The sequence below is a fragment of the Pelodiscus sinensis genome, chromosome Z (assembly GCF_052426305.1).
Source record: "Pelodiscus sinensis isolate ZL-2025 chromosome Z, ASM5242630v1, whole genome shotgun sequence".
Classification (NCBI taxonomy): Eukaryota; Metazoa; Chordata; order Testudines; family Trionychidae; genus Pelodiscus; species Pelodiscus sinensis.
This window is the reverse complement of record NC_143085.1, coordinates 23,429,166-23,445,938: the sequence shown is the minus strand read 5'-3', so window position 1 is coordinate 23,445,938 and position 16,773 is coordinate 23,429,166. Positions and strand designations below refer to the sequence as shown.

The 16,773-nt window shown below is 43.3% G+C and overlaps 1 protein-coding gene across 4 annotated transcripts in view; it reads left to right on the top strand.

The window, feature by feature from the left end:
• Nucleotides 1–16,773, top strand: part of PIWIL1 (piwi like RNA-mediated gene silencing 1) — a 132,010-nt gene that overhangs the window by 8,627 nt on the left and 106,610 nt on the right. For all 4 annotated transcript variants that reach the window (XM_075898455.2, XM_089775171.1, XM_075898454.2 and 1 more), the window contains exons 3-5: nucleotides 268–373; nucleotides 8,595–8,720; nucleotides 13,730–13,944. In XM_075898455.2, the coding sequence (XP_075754570.1) occupies nucleotides 268–373; nucleotides 8,595–8,720; nucleotides 13,730–13,944 (447 nt within the window). The remainder of the gene's footprint in view (nucleotides 1–267; nucleotides 374–8,594; nucleotides 8,721–13,729; nucleotides 13,945–16,773) is intronic.

The following is a 16,773-nucleotide window of genomic DNA, read 5'->3' as shown; positions in this document are numbered from 1 at the left end:
GGACTAAACCCCCTCCTGGCCTCAGAGAAGCCGTGCTCCAGGTAAGGCATGGGAAATGGAAGGGGCAGGGTTTGGAATTTGGTACTCCATGCACCTTGGCGCCCTAGGCAGCTGCCTAGTTTGCTTATAGGCACGGGTCGCCCCTGTTGGTAATGCTGTCTTTCAAACTGAATGAGTAATTTTACTGTAACTTTGGCAGCTAAGTTAATATTGTCATGTTACCTTCAGCACATTGAGCACTATTCTTAAGTATAGTGGACTTTGCAGGGTCAGCCACCACCTAGACCTCTGCAGCCTCAACCAGAACCTCCAGCAGAAGGAAAACTAGTTGGTCGTGGACGACTAAGAGGAGCTGCTGTTCCAAAATCACAAGGTGAGATGGTTGGACAAGTAGGATGACTTAATGATTTAACTTAGATAATTAAATATACGTTAAAGATTGCATTACTGATTTTTCTTCAAAATCAGAGTAACTAGTTAAATCTGAAATAATGAAAATTTTTCTTATGCCATCTCATAATAGCACTTCTCCTCTAAACAGCCTGAACTTTGATGGAACTAGATAAAGAAATTTTACCATTGGGTCCTGTTTATTCTATAACTGGGCTCTAGATGTCCTTGCTGTCATAGAATTAATAGTCCTGAGTGTATCTTTTTACTTGTGGCAAGTGGTGCAGTTTGAAAGTTCTGTATAAGAAGCTATTTTTCAGAGCACATGGTTTTCATTGGTTTTGCGAGATAAGGATTGATGTTAAACAAGCAGACTGGAATTTTTTATGATTCGGAAATGGAATATATTTACATACTTGTTTTACCTGTTCCATTTTTTCTAATTTGAATTATTGGTTAATATTAGGGCTGTCAAATGATTACAATTAATGATGATTGATTAATAGATTAAAAATAGTTGTAATTTGCATTTTTAATTGATCTGGAGCATGTTGGCTATAGTGGGTCCATGGAGTGGTGGGAAAGGAGGGTGGAGCAGGATGACAGGAGGAAGGGCACCCCGCCTGCAGCATTGCATTGTGGGTGGTGGCCTCAGTTCCCTGTCAGCTGCACAATTGTGCAGCTATTTATTAAGTCCTGCTCACAGGCTCAGAGCTCCTGTCCAGGCAGGGAGCTCAGCTGACCACTGTGGGGAGGAACTGTCTGAGCAGCTTCAAACAGAGCTTCCTGTTTCAGGCAGAAGAGCTCAAAATCCAGGTAAGGAGGGGAGATGATGAGGTGGGAAGGTGGGAATACGTTGCTGAGGGGGGAAGTTGTAAAATAAGGGCATTTGGGAAGAGGACGTAGAGACAAACCAAGCATTCTCTACAAGCCTTCTGGGCTGGAAAGGTGGGTGGGGAACAAGCTGACTGCATTGGCTAGGTGGGGAAAGAGGTGAGTGGGAGTGGGCAATGAGGTGATGTGGAGGCAGGGGGGAGTTTGTGGTTTATGCCTTACACTAACTCTTAGCTGGTCTGCTGTTGCCTGAAAGTCTGAAAAGTAAGATTTTTTTTTTTTTATCCTAGCCCCCAGCTGGGCTGGAGGGTGCAGATTGTACAGGGTTAGGTGGGGGAAAAGGAATAGGTGGGTGTTGGCATCCATTCAATGAGTTAGAGGCAGGGGGTAGTTTGGGGTGTCGTGACTCACTTGCTGCAGTCCTCTCTTTGCGGCTTAGTTGGAGGGAGGGGAGTAAAGCAAGCTGTGGGGTGGGGGATGTATGTGCCAGGAAGTTTTCTTGATTTCAAACTAAGTTTCCAAAGGTGTTAATGGCTTAAGGCAAGAAAGAAAAAAAAGATTATTTTAACAGAATTTTTTGGAGTGTTGCAGAGTTTTAGATATTTGATCTCAATTTTTAAAATCCCGTGTTTCAGTTTACCATGTATAAATTAGTATTGTATTAAGGCCAGATATTTGCTATGTGGTTGAGTTCTGGCTTTTATGAGTCAGAAGTAGAAAGTAGTAGGTGTGATAGTAATTGTTTTGTAGGTTGAAACCTTATTTGCAAGCTCTTTGAATCATGTGTCTGTCTACAAACTCTGATGTCTACAAACTCTGTTTGCTCTGGGGTTTCTACTCTTCAAGTTGGTGACACACACAAAGTGAGTTTCAAACTAGGAGTATTTTTTTTGTTTTTACAGATCTGTTTAATTTGTTCTTGTATAACACAGATCCAAAACATTCTCCAAATGGCATAAGCTTGAGGGAATGCCTTTTACTCTCCAGTATCAGTAAATATTGCATTAGTATTTGCGAGGAGAACATGATTACTTCTAGTTGACTCTTAAAATGACAGACAAATCTCAAACTGAGCTATGTGTGGATAATATGCATTTTGGCGTGTTTACTAGCTTGAGCTGTAAGAAAAGATGATACGTGTACTCCAAGCATGGTGTTAGGTTTTTTTTATTTAATTAATATCAAATATTGTAAACATTGCTCCTATCCGTTTGTTAGTTGTTGAACTAACATTATTAACTATCCCTTGTTTTAATGTCTTCCATACCTACGCACTACTTACAAACAAAAAGCCTGTATTTTTTTTTTTTATTGGTGGTGCACATCCACATACTACTTCATTATTGGTATGGTGCACAACCCACCCAAAAGAAAATTCAACCTGTATAAGAATACAAAATGTTAAAGGGAACATGGGGGGATGGCTGGTCCTGTCCAGCAGTGAGTGTCAGCCGACGGTCAGGGCTCCCTATATCTGTCCCTTAACACTGGCTGAAGTTCTTTTAAATTGTGCCTGGTTCTGTTACAGCAACTGAAGGAGTCAGGTTAAAACTTAAACAGTTACACGTTTATTAAAGAAGCTTATAAATCATATGGTTGCAATGGCTATTGTTCTATTTCTTAACTACTAGCAAAATATAGATCTTAAAAATGGTTACAAAGAAGATAAAGATAGAAAAATAGAAATAATGGTACCAAGTAACAGCTTACTCTTTCTATGTGTACACTTAAGACAGAGGACCACATCCAGGTACAATTTTTACCCCCTTCTGTGCCTCTCGACTCCAGCATGTCAGGCCAGGGCCGGTCCCTCAATTCCTAGGAAAGACGAAAATACGAGGTGGGCGTCCCCATAGAACCTCGGGAGGTCAAACACCTAACACAGCCAGCAGGTAGAGGGTAGAATGACACTCAAAGTGAGTGTGTGCTGGGCCCATCTTTTATACTCATGGGGTCACGTATTTCTCTTTCTTATCTGTCATGCCAAATGGGGCTGGTCTGTCTTTTGTGAGACCAGTTCTTACAAGGAAGTTGTGAACTTAATTTACACTTGTAAGAGAGATAACTAAATTGGAATTACTGGGGATTCTTTTCTCAGTGGGAAATTCCTCTTCCAGGGACTGTGTGTGTGTGTGTGTTCGAATTAACATAGGTGCCAGCCGGTGGCAGTCTCACATATCCTGATCTCTCCTCATATCTATGTTTCAGCTTCTCAGGATCAGATGAGCCAGCATAGACTATGCTGATTTTACTGCTCCTTCTCTGCCCTGTATGCTTCAGAGAGGCAAATAAGATGGATGTGATGGAGGCGGGCTGTCTGGCCACAGTGAGGGGATGTTTCAAGCAGTGGGGAAGAGAGAAGCTGGGCTTCTCTTTCTTTTCCCAGTGGATGTTTAGTTGGCTTTCTCAAATTATCTGCACACTGGGATAGGGTCATGATCAATTAGTGCAGCATGAACAGGTCAGGAGGGATTTAGGGAGTAGGGATGTTAGTGCATATTTGTTTACATGATTAAGTAATAATTTTGGGCTTATCGGTCTATAGTCCTAATGATTGTACACACAGAGGCATCAGCGTAGAGGTTGGGCAGGTGGGAGCCTGTAATTGTAGGAAGCAGGCTTTTAAGCCAGCTCCACATGAGCAGACTCCTGCAGCATCACCTCCCCCTCCCCTGCCTTGCTGCCTCTGATAAAGAGGCAGCAGCCTGGAGAGGGGACCAGGCCGGAGCTGGTGCTAGCCGGGAGTTGGCTTTTAAGCACTGGCTCTGGCCTCTTGCCATGTAAATGTGTAACCATTACATTTTCAAACCAGTTACATGTTTACACCAAAAAAGTTAACATCCCTATTGTTTATAGCAGGGGTTCCCAAACTTTTTGACATGGGGACCAGTAAATCCATTCATGAACTTTTGGAGGACCGGTAATGTTCATTTGCATATTCATTAATCAAATGATTAATATTCAAATAAGTTGTTTCTGGTCCTCCCAAAACCCCCAGTGCCAGCTTTAGCAAAGCTTTTGATATGGTCTCCCACAATATTTTTGCCAGAAAGTTAAGGAATATGGATTGGATAAATGGACTGTAAGACAGACAGAAAGTTGGTGAGACCAGGGTTTCTCAGACTTTTTACTTTAGTTGGAACCCTTTTTTTCAGTACTGTTTTTTTGCAGCCTAAAAATATAAACACATAATAAACAAACTGAGAAAATACCAGACATGTAACATGTATGGTATTTTTTCATTAGGTAAGTTTTATTATTAGTAGATGTATCAGTTTGTACTTTCGAACGGTCTGGCTGGTAAATGTGCTCAGGTTGCATGAGTGTGTCTACCAGCCAGACAGTTTGCAACTACTCGAGGGTGTGTGTGTGGGGGGGGGGGGGAGGGGAAACAATAGAATCCCTGGCCTGGACTAACTTGTGCTTTGCAGAGGGTGGGGGAGAGGAGGGGAGCAGCGCCTCGAGATCTACGTATGGCCGGGTCAGTCCCGCTCCCCGCAGGCAGATTCATTTCCCACCCTACTCCCCCCCCACTGCACCTCTGGCCAGCCCCACTTCCCCAACCCCCTCCTGGGCAGCCAGTTCTCCCCCCGCTTCTCCGCCCAATCTCCCTTGGCCAGCCCTGCTGCCCATGTCCAGCCCTCTTTCCAGCAGCCGCTTCTATTCCCCCTCCCCCCCTCCTTCCACATCTTCCCCAGCCAGCTCCCTGCCCCCAACGTTGTGCCCCCCGGCAGCCCTGCTTCCACCGGCCCCCCAATCTCCCCAGCCTGCCCTGATTTCCCCCGTCCAGAGCTGCTACTGGTGGCCGGCTCTCTCTTCCTCCTCTGCTGCCTCTTCCCCCAGCTAGGACTCTGCCAGGAGCCGGAACATCCGGCTGCAGACTCTGCCCAGGCCGGCAGAGGGCTTGGGGGACCAGATGCCACATGGGCACTTTGGGAGCGCAGAACACCCTGGCAACCACTCCGAGGCCTGGTAGTTCTTTCCTGCTGCCTGGTACCGGGCCGCGGAACCATGGTTGGGAAACACTGGTTTATAGCCACCAGTTCTGGCTTTCAATGTCCTGTGCTGTTGTTTTTCTCCAATTTGCCCCAAATGTCTTCTAAATGCCCAGTAAGCGGTGGAAGGGTAAGTAATGTTGCTAGGCAATATTGACCTCCATTGTCCTGCAAATTCAGCACTGGTCAGGTTCCCAAGGGTGCCTGGACTGGAGAAAGCTTCAGAGGGGTAGCCGAGTTAGTCTGTAACTGGAAAAACTTTAAAAACAACAAATACTCTAGTAGCACATTAAAGACTAACAAAATATAGAGATGGTATCATGAGCTTTCGTGGGCACAGACCACTTCCTCAGATGATCCTGAAGTCATCTGAAAAAGTGGGCTGTGCCCACGAAAGCTCAAGATACCATCTACATATTTTGTTAGTCTGGTAGCACATTAAGGACTATTTGTTGTTTTGGACTAGAGATGTTCAACCTGTAGTTACCATTAGCCTTGCTTTCAGCATTGCTTGTTTGAGGAAGAGGCTGGGAATGATGCAACACACTTCTAAGACCAGTACAATTTCTTCTGTTTGACAATTTGTACATTTTACTATGTAGTTATATCAACTATAAAATTAGATTTAAATTCAGTAATATTTTAAAAGACAATTGCAGAGTTAAGACTCTATATTGACAAATTAGAGCTTTTAATCTCTATGCATGCCCCCAAAAGAGTTGGATGTATCCAGTTTGATATCACTGCTCAGATGTTCATGCTCTTCAGGTTGCAGTTCACACATCCCCAGGAGATCTTAAGGCTTACTAGTATTGCATGAAGCAATTTTGTTATGCTATATAGAGGAAGAAGAAAGCAGCTATTTATTGTCTCTATGTAGATACTTCATATGGGCCTGAATACACTCAATCTAATTGGAGATCCATGAGCCTTCAGGCAGTTAAACTACAGGATAAATGTGCTCTTAGAATAGTATCTGCCTCAATTCAGAGGACCCGGACACCTGTAGTCGAATCTGGCTAGTAAATCGTAAATCTTGGAGAGAAAATAGTATAGTTCCAATCCACATAGCAGAAATATGACAAATTTTTGAATTTATTGGATGAGCTAAGTATGAGTGCAGATAGCATAAATTGAAAACTCAAATTACATGTAATCATTTTCATTAAATATTTTGTTAAAATGCAATAGACCACAGGAAAAACATCTGAAAATGGAGGTCTAAATTTTGCATACTTCTCAATTGAAGTTAACTTAACAGTACTAAATCCACAATTGGAATAATGGAGATGTCAAAAATTTGCATTTAAAGTGTTTTCAGCTCTTCATTGCTATTGTGGCAAAGCTGCAGCTGTGCCCTGTGGGTCTTGCACTTCTACGCAGTTATTGTATGCCTTAGAGCAAGGCTACTCAACACGCGGCCCGTGGGCTGCATGCGGCCCGTGGGCTGCATGCGGCCCACTGCCCATTTGCGGCCCATGGTGTAGTTTGGGTTTACATGGGGCTCAACATGTGGCCTGCGGGTGGGAGCCAAAGCAAAAAACTAGTCGGTATAATGGTCTTCTGTTGATAAGCTTTTTAGTAGTTAAATTCCTGGATTGTCCTTGCTCATTAAGGATATGTCTACACTAGCCACCCTAGTTCGAACTAGAGTGGCTAATGTTGTCATTCGAACTTGCAAATGAAGTCTGGGATTAAAATATCCCGGGCTTTATTTGCATGTTCCCAGGCGCCGCTATTTTTAAATACCCGGTAGTTCGGACTCCCTGCCCGTGGCTACACGCAGCACGGGCTAGATAGTTTGAACTAAAGCCCCTAATTTGAACTATCGTTAATCCTCTTGCAATGAGGAACAACAGCAGTCCGAATTAGGAGCTTTAGTTCGAACTATCTAGCTCGTGCTGTGTGTAGCCACGGGCAGGGAGTCCGAACTACCGGGCATTAAAAAATGGCGGCTCCTGGGAACATGCAAATAAAGCCCGGGATATTTTAAACCCGGGCTTCATTTGCAATTCAAATGACTACATTAGCTACCCTAGTTCGAACTAGGGTGGCTAGTGTAGACCTACCCTAAAAGTGTTGTCATGTGAGTGTAAATTGAGTAAATATTGCATTTTATTAGTATCAGCAGAACTGACTTAAATGGGGTCTGTGTTGTGTAGTCTTGCCTTAATCTTTGTATTCATGCCTATAAATGTTGAAAGAACCTATTTACATATATTTGCATGTATATGCAACCACACTTAAGTTGCAGCCCTTGGAATGTACTGTGAATATCATTGTGGCCCCTGGGCCTTCCAAAGTTGAGTAGCCCTGCTTTAGAGGCTCACTGTGAACCTCCACCCACCTCTTACTTTTTCTAGAAGCCGGGGTCACAGCTTACTGTACCATCCTCATCATGGGCAAAGAAACTCCGCCATAATCCTAGCCTCCATATCCAGGAGCAGACTTTTTAGTAGTATGAGGAGGGTTGGGGGGAATCCCTGTCCTCCACAGGCGAGCGCCCTATCCCCTAGGCCACACGGGAACCCGCCCCACCACCTCTACTTTCAGGGTGCCCCTTATCCCTCCTGCCCCGAGGCCTCCCGGCTTTTGGCTGTCCCGCCCCGACGTAGGGGAGGCGGGACTTCAACCCATGACCCTGTATTCTGGGTTCTGGTCCAGGGACCTTAGGTAGCAGCAATTGACAGAGTATTTCCCCAGCCTCACTTCAGCAACCTTTTTCCTGGGTCATGTCACCAAACATTCCCGTAATACCTTCTCCCTGGTATCTAAGCAAATCTTTCCTACTACAACACACACTCCTTTCTGCAGTCTCCAGCAACACACTTCCTCCTCTCAGTCCTTCACTTTTCTTCTTTCCCCTTTTACTTCAGGGAAAACCTTTTAAAGTAGTCCAGTAGGCCTTAATTGGCTGCAGGTACCTGATTAGTGTACTGCTTCAGGTACCTGCCTTCCTTGATTATGTGGCAGAAGGCTCTGGTAGTTTATTCAGGAAACAGAAAACCAATCACCCCTTCACCGGACTATTGTAGCCAGCTGTCCTGGGTTTGTTGCACTTTTTAAATTCTGTGTAATAGCTGTCTCAGTGTAACCATTAATCATTTTTAGAGCTGTAAAATACATCGCAAATACCTACAGATATTGACAGATGTAATCACTTGTTTTGAGAGTTGAAGCAACATTTAGGCTTCTGCATATTGATTGTGCTTTGGGAAATGCTCTGACTTCTGTTCCAGGATTCAATTCTTAGCGTCACAAACAAAAGAGTGCTGATATTTCACATTGTAACGAATTAATATACATCATGATAAAACTAACCTATTCTCTTTCTCTTCTCCTTTCCCCCCCCCCCCAAAAAAAAAAAAATTCTAGGACTTGAGATTTCAGCTGGTTTTCAGGAACTGTCATTAGGAGACAGGGGTGGACATCGTCGAGATTTCCATGATCTTGGGGTAAATACTCGGCAAGCAATAGAACATGTTAGAGAGTCAAAAACAGGTACGTAACAACTATATTGTGGCTTCAAATAAACTACATTTCTGTGAGCAAATTGTATATTTGCCATTAGCTTTGTCTCCGCAGTTGTCAGAGCAGGATTATTTGCATTTCAGTAGTACATAGAAGAGCAAATCAGGCACCAGGCAACAGGGATTATTTAAAATTTTAAATGTTTCAGCAGGAAGAAGATATTGTTCATTTGAGGATACCTTTGTTGGCTCAATTACTTTGCATTTATCAACATTCAAATTCATCTGCCGTTTTGTTGCCCAATCACCTAATCCTTCTGAAGCTCTTCACGGTCTACTTTGGACTTAACTCTCTTGAGCAGTTTGATATCATCTGTAGTTTTGCCACCTCTCTGTTTTCCCCTTTCTCCAGATCATTTATGAATTTGTTAAATAGGATTGGTCCCAGTACAGAACCCTTATGGGACACTTTTCATTACCTCTTCATTCTGAAAACCAACCATTTATTCCTATCCTTTGCTATCTTGTAACAAGCTCTCAATACATGAGGACTTTCGCCTTACAGTGGATGAGAAGCTGGATATGAGTCAACAGTGTGGCCTTGTAGCCAAGAAGGCTAATGGCATATTAGGTTGCATTAAGAGGAGCATTGCCATCAGATCCAGAGATGTCATTATTCCCCTTTATTCGGCTTTGGTGAGGCCACATCTAGAGTATTGTGTCCAGTTTTGGGCCCCCCACTACAAAAAGGATGTGGACGCATTGGAGAGAGTCCAGCGGAAGGCAACCAAAATGATTAGGGGGCTGGAGCATATGACTTATGAGGAGAGGCTGAGGGACTTGGGTCTGTTTAGTCTGCAGAAGCAAAGAGTGAGGGGGGATTTGATAGCAGCCTTCAACTTCCTGAAGGGAGGCTCCAAAGAGGATGGAGAGAGGCTGTTCTCAGTCGTGACTGATGGCAGAACAAGGAGCAGTGGTCTCAAGTTGTGGTGGGAGACGTCCAGGTTGGATATTAGGAAAAACTATTTCAGTAGGAGGGTGGTGAAGCACTGGAATGGGTTACCTAGGGAAGTAGTGGAGTCTCCATCCGTAGAGGTGTTTAAGTCTCAGCTTGACAAAGCTCTGGCCGGGTTGATTTAGTTGGAATTGGTCCTGCCTAGAGCAGGGAGCGGGACTTCTGAGGTCTCTTCCAGTTCTATGATTTTATGATGACAGCCTACTTTGCTTAAGAGCCTTCAGTGAAGGGACCTCGTCAAAGTCTTTCTGAAAATATAAGTACACTATCTAATAGATTCCTCTTATCCACATATTTAACTCCCTTATTATTCTACTAGACTAGCCAATTAGCCCGTCATAAAATGGGATTTTTCAGGTCTCTTCTCCACATCGGTCGTCTTTCCTGAGCCTCTGGTCAGTGTCTCTCTGTTTTTCTCCTCTTCCTGCCTTCCCCCCCCCCTCCCCCAGCTCTCATCCCCTTCCTGCCTCTCACTCGAGGGACCGCGGAGCCCAAACGACTGTTTGGCCTCCACACTCCCCATGCTGCTTGGGGAGCACGGAGCCCAAATGGTCGCTTGTGCCACTTGCTCCCATGCAGCAGCCTGGCTGAGTGGCGTAGAAGTCAGCCGAGCACCAAGGTGGGAGATGAAGGGGGACGAGGTGGTGACGTTCACGGCCAAGGGGTGGAGCCTGGAGCCGCTGTCACGCCGCATGTCACCACCTCGCCCCCTTCCCCTCCCGCCATGGCGCTCTGCTGACTTCTGCGCTGCTCAGCCAGGCTGCCACGTGGGAACAAGTGGAGCAAGCTGCCATTTGGGCCCTGCACTCCCCATGCAGCACAGGCTGCCCAGAGGGAACAGCCAGCATTTCAGTGCTACAGACTCTCAGACACTTGGCTACTATACATATGATTAGTAAGACATGATTTGCCTTTACAGAAACCATGTAGACTTCCCCCCAAAATTGTTTCATCTATGACTAGCAATCCTGTTCTTTACGTAGTTTCAACCAATCTGTCTGATACTGAAGTTAGACTTATCGGTCTGTTAAGGCTTTTTCCCCACTCTGGCACGATAAATGCAGAAGTGGAGGCATGCAAAAGTACCCCAAACCTTATGTTTCCAGGCTTTGGTATAACCCCCCCTCCCCCAAATCTTATAAACCTAGATTTTGGGGATAAAAATCCACTGCCACCACCCAAGTTATAAGGAAACTAGGAAAGAAATCACTTGGGGAAATCTCTGTCCTAATGTAAAACCAAGGCGCGCACACAAATTAACCAATACTAGGTTAATAAAAAGAGAGAGAACTTTTATCATCACCACAATACTCCTGTTACAAGCATAATAACTAGATGGAAAAGTCACCAATTAATAAACTCATAGGGAATTCCACCATCGGCCAAAGCTTAGTTAAAAGGAGAGAGAACCCCATTTTTAAATGCACAGACATCAGATTCCTATTTCCAAACCATAAAACAATAAAACCTAATAGATTTATCTAAACTTTGCCCTACGTACAGATAGTGAAGAGTCTTTTCTTGGAGAAAGAGACATGTCTGTCTCCCTCAGTATCTGGAGAGAAACTGCTCTAGGGACAAAGGAGGGAAAAACCAAAAATTCCTTTGTCCCGATTTGAAAATCCTATTTGCATTTCTATTGGCTGCCGGCTACCTGGTTTTGGTACAGTTAACCCCTTAGTCCCCAGGCTGGTGGCCATCTCATGATCATGACCGTCTTAATTGCCAGGATCCCCTCTAGAGCCTTTTAAAAAATTGGTGTTAATTTTCTTAGGGATGTGTAAGGTTAATCAGTAAGCATCACACTTAATGTGTAATGCTTGCCGGTTCTGGTGCTACCTGCCTGCCATGGGCAGGGGTCTGCTCCTGTCCTGTGGGGTCAGGTGCATACTGTGATGCAGCCTGGTGTGGTGGGGGAGGGGGTAAGGGTGAGCTACCCCCCTTAATTGATTAACCAATTAACTGGGATTTTACATACCTACATTAGCTGTTCTCCAGTCATTTGGTACAGAAAATGATTTAAAGGATACCACAATTAGAAATTCTGCAATTTCACATATGAGTTCTGTTAGAGAAGAAACAGGTGACCCAGGAGTGGATGGGGTAAATGGAACTGCTTCATTGCATTTTAACCTCAGACCCGCAACACATCATTCCAAGTAACAGCAAATTGGCATTGATTACAACCTTTTATCTATTTTAGTATGTTAAATCACACGTCTATCACTATTTTCCCTAAAACAGTATTTAGCAATATTATCTCCTACACAATAAATATTAATAAGCAGGTGATATTATTATGCCCGCCCCTAATTACTGTTTACAGAATTTCTAAACACTGTTCTATGCTACAGACTTTCCAAATCAGTAGGTTACAGAGATTATAAGAAAAGTAATCCCGAAATATTTTATACAGAGCCAGTGAGGGAAAGTAAAAGACACAACAAAGAAGAGCAGTAGCATGCTTATCTAGTTGTCTAGGCTGCAGAAATGAAGGGAAAGAGTATATTTATACATCAGAAAGGATAATATCTGCTTTGGCTGGACCCTAATCTGTCTTTTCAAATTGCAGAAACAAAGGCAAAAATAAGATTAAGGGCAGTGCCTGCCATCCTTCACCACTAATCTGTAGCCATCCCAGACCCCTATTAAGTTTTACACATCCCAGCAAGTTCTTTCAGAACTCTTGAGTGAATGCCATTTGGTCCTGGTAACTTGTTACTGTTTAGTTTTATCAATTTGGTTTCAAATCATCTTCCTAATGACACCTTAATCTGGGAGAGTTCTTTAGCTTTGTCACCCAAAGAATGCCTTAGGTTTGGGAATCTCCCTCACATCTTCAGCTGTAAAGACAGATGCAAATAATTCATTTAGCTTCTCTGCAATGACCATATCATCCTTGAATGCTCTCTTAACTTTCTGTTAATTATGCATTGCTTCTTGAGCGCTTCTCTTCTTTCCTTGGTGGTAATAGGCAGTTTGAGGCTGCGCTGGTGGTCCACATTTTCTCCTTGAAGCAGATTTATGGAGGGCTTTACGCTGTTGGCAGTAACTTATCTGTTAGTGGTGGTCATCTTGATTATGTTGTGGGTTTTTCTCTTAAGCTCTAGAGAAGCATAAATAAACTATATATTTTGGAAGGAAAATTGGCTTTGTTTTAGTGAGTCTGAAATCAAATGCAGCAACAGAAACCAATGTAAGGAAATATTACTTAAATGCATCAGGTATTTGTATTGAGTTGAATAGTCAGAGTTTAGTACGTGCAAAAATAATTTGGCATCTTGAATGGATGAAAATACACACAGCTACACGGATTATTCCACAAAGCACAAATGTCATCAAACAATTAATTGCTTCAGGTAAGGAAGAGACATCCATTATGACATGTTTTAATTGTTTACAGCAGGGATGGAGAACCTAAGGCCTGTGGGCTGGATGTGACCCCTGGATTTCCATGTATTGGAGCTTCAGGGCCCCCCTGCCTGCCCACTACCCCACCATGGGGCTGGAGCATACAAAATCTACTAGCCTGGGCCCCCTTAGGCTCTGGTGTCTGAGGGGAGTGTGGGGAGTTACTTCCTCCCTTTCAGTTGAGCCCATGTCAATAAAGGGTTTGTTTGGGATTTCCCCTCCTCTCCCTCCAACTTGTGTGCAGACCCGGACTGATTTTTCTGTGGGTCATTGGCCCCCAACCCAATAAACCCCTGGTTTATAGGAACTTTAGCATCTTTTTCTAAAGCATCCACAGTATACTTTTGCTGACAGAATACCGAGCTAGATGCTGTTGTTGTTTTTATATAACTCATCTTCAGTAGTGATAGGATTATAGACTCTCTGAAAATTTGACCGTGGCAGCCACCCACTGGATGCACCTGAACGGATTTGTGAGATTTCCATTGTTAGTAACATTGAAAAAGTTTCACGGTTGTTTTGGAATCTGTGGTTCACTACTTAAAAGTTGCAGAATTGCTGAAATCCTTTAAACTGTAAAACTTAATTTAGTAATGATGTTTTTCTCTTTTTAGGTACTTCAGGTACTACGATAAGATTGAGTACGAACCATTTTCGGTTGATCTCTCGTCCACAGTGGGCTTTATATCAATACCATGTTGACTATAATCCTCAAGTGGAAGCTCGCCGTCTTCGCTCAGCTTTGCTCTTTCAGCATGAACAACCAATTGGGAAGACACATGCATTTGATGGAACAATGTTGTTCTTACCCAAAAAGCTAGAAAATAAGGTGCGTGTAAATGGTGCTAGATTGTATTTGAGTTTTATTTTTGCCTATTGCTTTCATTCTGTTTGGGGGTGAAATTGGATGGAGCATGAACAGTCTTGTTATAAAATATGCAGCTTTTAATTTTTAGGCTCAAATTACAGGAGTTAATTATTCGACTTGAAGTATGAGAACTGATGGGCTAATCAAACTCAAATCATAGTTGTCCTCACCCAGATTCTTCAAGCTCAAATAATCCCATATATCTGTGTGGGAATAATGAAATTTAGTCAAAACTCCTCTTGTGACTTCTAATATGTATAGAAGTTTGAAGGTACTGAATAAAAAGAATGACTGCTCTGGTGCCTGTTCAGCCTACAAGCCTGGGCTTCTGGTAATAAGCAAAAAATTTACTTACACTTAGCATTAAGTCACCTTCTTCTAAACACAGCTCTCAAACAGCGTTCCCTCTAAGCTGCTTGGCAGCACAGCTTCACAGATAAATCAGCTCTGTCCAGTCAGAGGTTCAGGGCTCTGTGGGCATGGCTGATCAGTCAGCTCCCTGCATTCAATCACCTGTAAGCTGTGCTGCTGTGTACCTTACAGGGAACACTGCCTGATTTGTGGTCACAGCCATTGTAATGTGAAGGTCCTTGTATCCACTTCCTTAGAGATGCCCAAGGTATAAACCGACAAAAGACTTTACATACCCTTAAAACTCTAGTACAACTTTATTACCAAGCACTGTCTTATGCATCAAGTCAGCCTGAACAGGCAAGTAAGGGGCATAAGTCCCCAAGTCAGAGATAGTTATTTGTTCCTGTCTCAGCAGTCATCTAAGTAGCAGATTTGACTTCTGGAGCGGAATTCCAGTTGTTCAAAACCTGTTTGGGAAGCAATTGTACCATTGCAACAGAGTTTGGAATACTATTACCTTAGATCACTGATTCTAGATATAGATTTGGGATATACATCTTAATTTCAGTCTCTCCCATTCACCAGCTATATTCAGGGACTCACATTCATCAGCTAGCATGGTTTCAAGAAGTGCAGTCTCTTAAGCGTGGTGGTGTTGAGGTGCCACCCCCCCTTATACATGCACATCAAGGAAAAGGGGTTTTAAATTTGATTTAAGAAAGGGTTAAGGCCTATGCTATATCTGAGACACCCAAACATCTTAATAAAAAAGATAAAAGTTCTTGGCCTCTATCATTCCTTCCTTTAACCTGAATGACAAATTTGCTGTCTTCAGTTTGCTGGACACTTACTTTCATGTCGACATTCTACTCTGCCACAGACAATTCCTTATTCACAATAAGGCAAAATTATCATTATCTATATAGACTTTTATCATTCAGACTATCATTAACACCTCAAGCTAAGTGCTTAGACATACTAGTAATTTTTCTGAACCGTGTGAGAATCCACGAATTCCCTTATCTTGATGATTGGTCCATCCATCGCTGCTTCTGTCAAGAAGTCACAGGGAACACTTGGTAGATCCAGTGTTTTCAGTAGTTTGGATCTGAAAAAAAAAAAAGTGTCAATCTCTGAAAGGGATTTGTCCTAGTGCTGAGACTGGAATTCGTCAGCTTTTTACAGCTTGTTAACTGCAACCACTTATCTTCCTCAGAGATTTTGATCCCTCATGTCTGTATTAGTTTACAGTCTCATTTTTTGACAACATGGGTTGTTTGGATATATGGGGCATCCTGCCCATGTGTGATTCTAAATGCCAATCAACATCAGCAGTGTGCAAAGAAGGTTGAAGTTTCTATGTTGTCCAAGCAGATATTATTTGAATATGCTAATTCACATACTAGTGGAAGTCTTATTAAACTGATCAATGAGTTGAAGATGTTCACAGCTGGGATGATATATTTTCTTTTTAAACCTCCTCTGTTTTTTAAAAGAAAGACATTAGTGGCAGCACTTCAGCGCAAGTTGGAGAGACTTCAGTGATCTACTTATTATAGGCCTTTTGGAGAGCAGCAACTTGGTAGTTTCTTCACACCGTCATAAAACACATTGTTGTACAGGTTTGGCAAATAGATACAATTCCCAAATTTGGTTTGTTTGTTCATCGAGTGTTATCCCTGTGGGTGCTCCACTCAGATCTCAGTGTGTCCATGTGCCAGAGATGCACATAGCAGCCCTTTTCCCCTTTTTGTCCCCCCCTCCTCCCCAGAGCTTGTGGAATGCGCATGCCGCGCAAGTCCCATCAGTTTATTTTCAACCATCCCTGGCTAAAGATGGAGTTCACAGTAGTGCTCTTTTTCCTGACAAGAAAAATTGACATCCTCTATTTTTAGTTTTACATTATAATTTTGTTTAGTTTGACCTTTTTCAACATTGACTTGGCTGGGGGGAGGAAAAAAAAAGCAGCAGCCACCCCAGCTTTTTTTCGCCGCAACAATGCTGGGTTCCCCCAGCTTAAAAAAATGTGATTCCTGCAGATACTCGATGCCGATCTCACATGGCCATGCTTCATTTGTCAGATGACTGGGGAGTCTCATGGGGCAAGAAGTGCCCTCATTGCCTGAATAGGATGGCAAGGGGAAGAAGAGATTGCAAAACGCGGCTCAAAACTATTCTCTGGACAAAGTCTCTTCAATTACCAAGAGACAAACCAGAGCAGGTGCAGGCACAGCAAAAACCCTTGGGTAGGGCAGCTTCATGACCCCGCAAAGGCTCTCAAACCATAAGGCTCTCAAACCAAAGGCTCTCAAACCCTGGCATGCTTCCTGTCCAAGCACCCTAGAGCCTCTCGTCCCCCAGTGCCATCAGTCTCTGGTACTGCAGAAAAACGCGAGTCAATGCCAGCCAGGAGAGCTGAGGCACAAAGTAAAACCA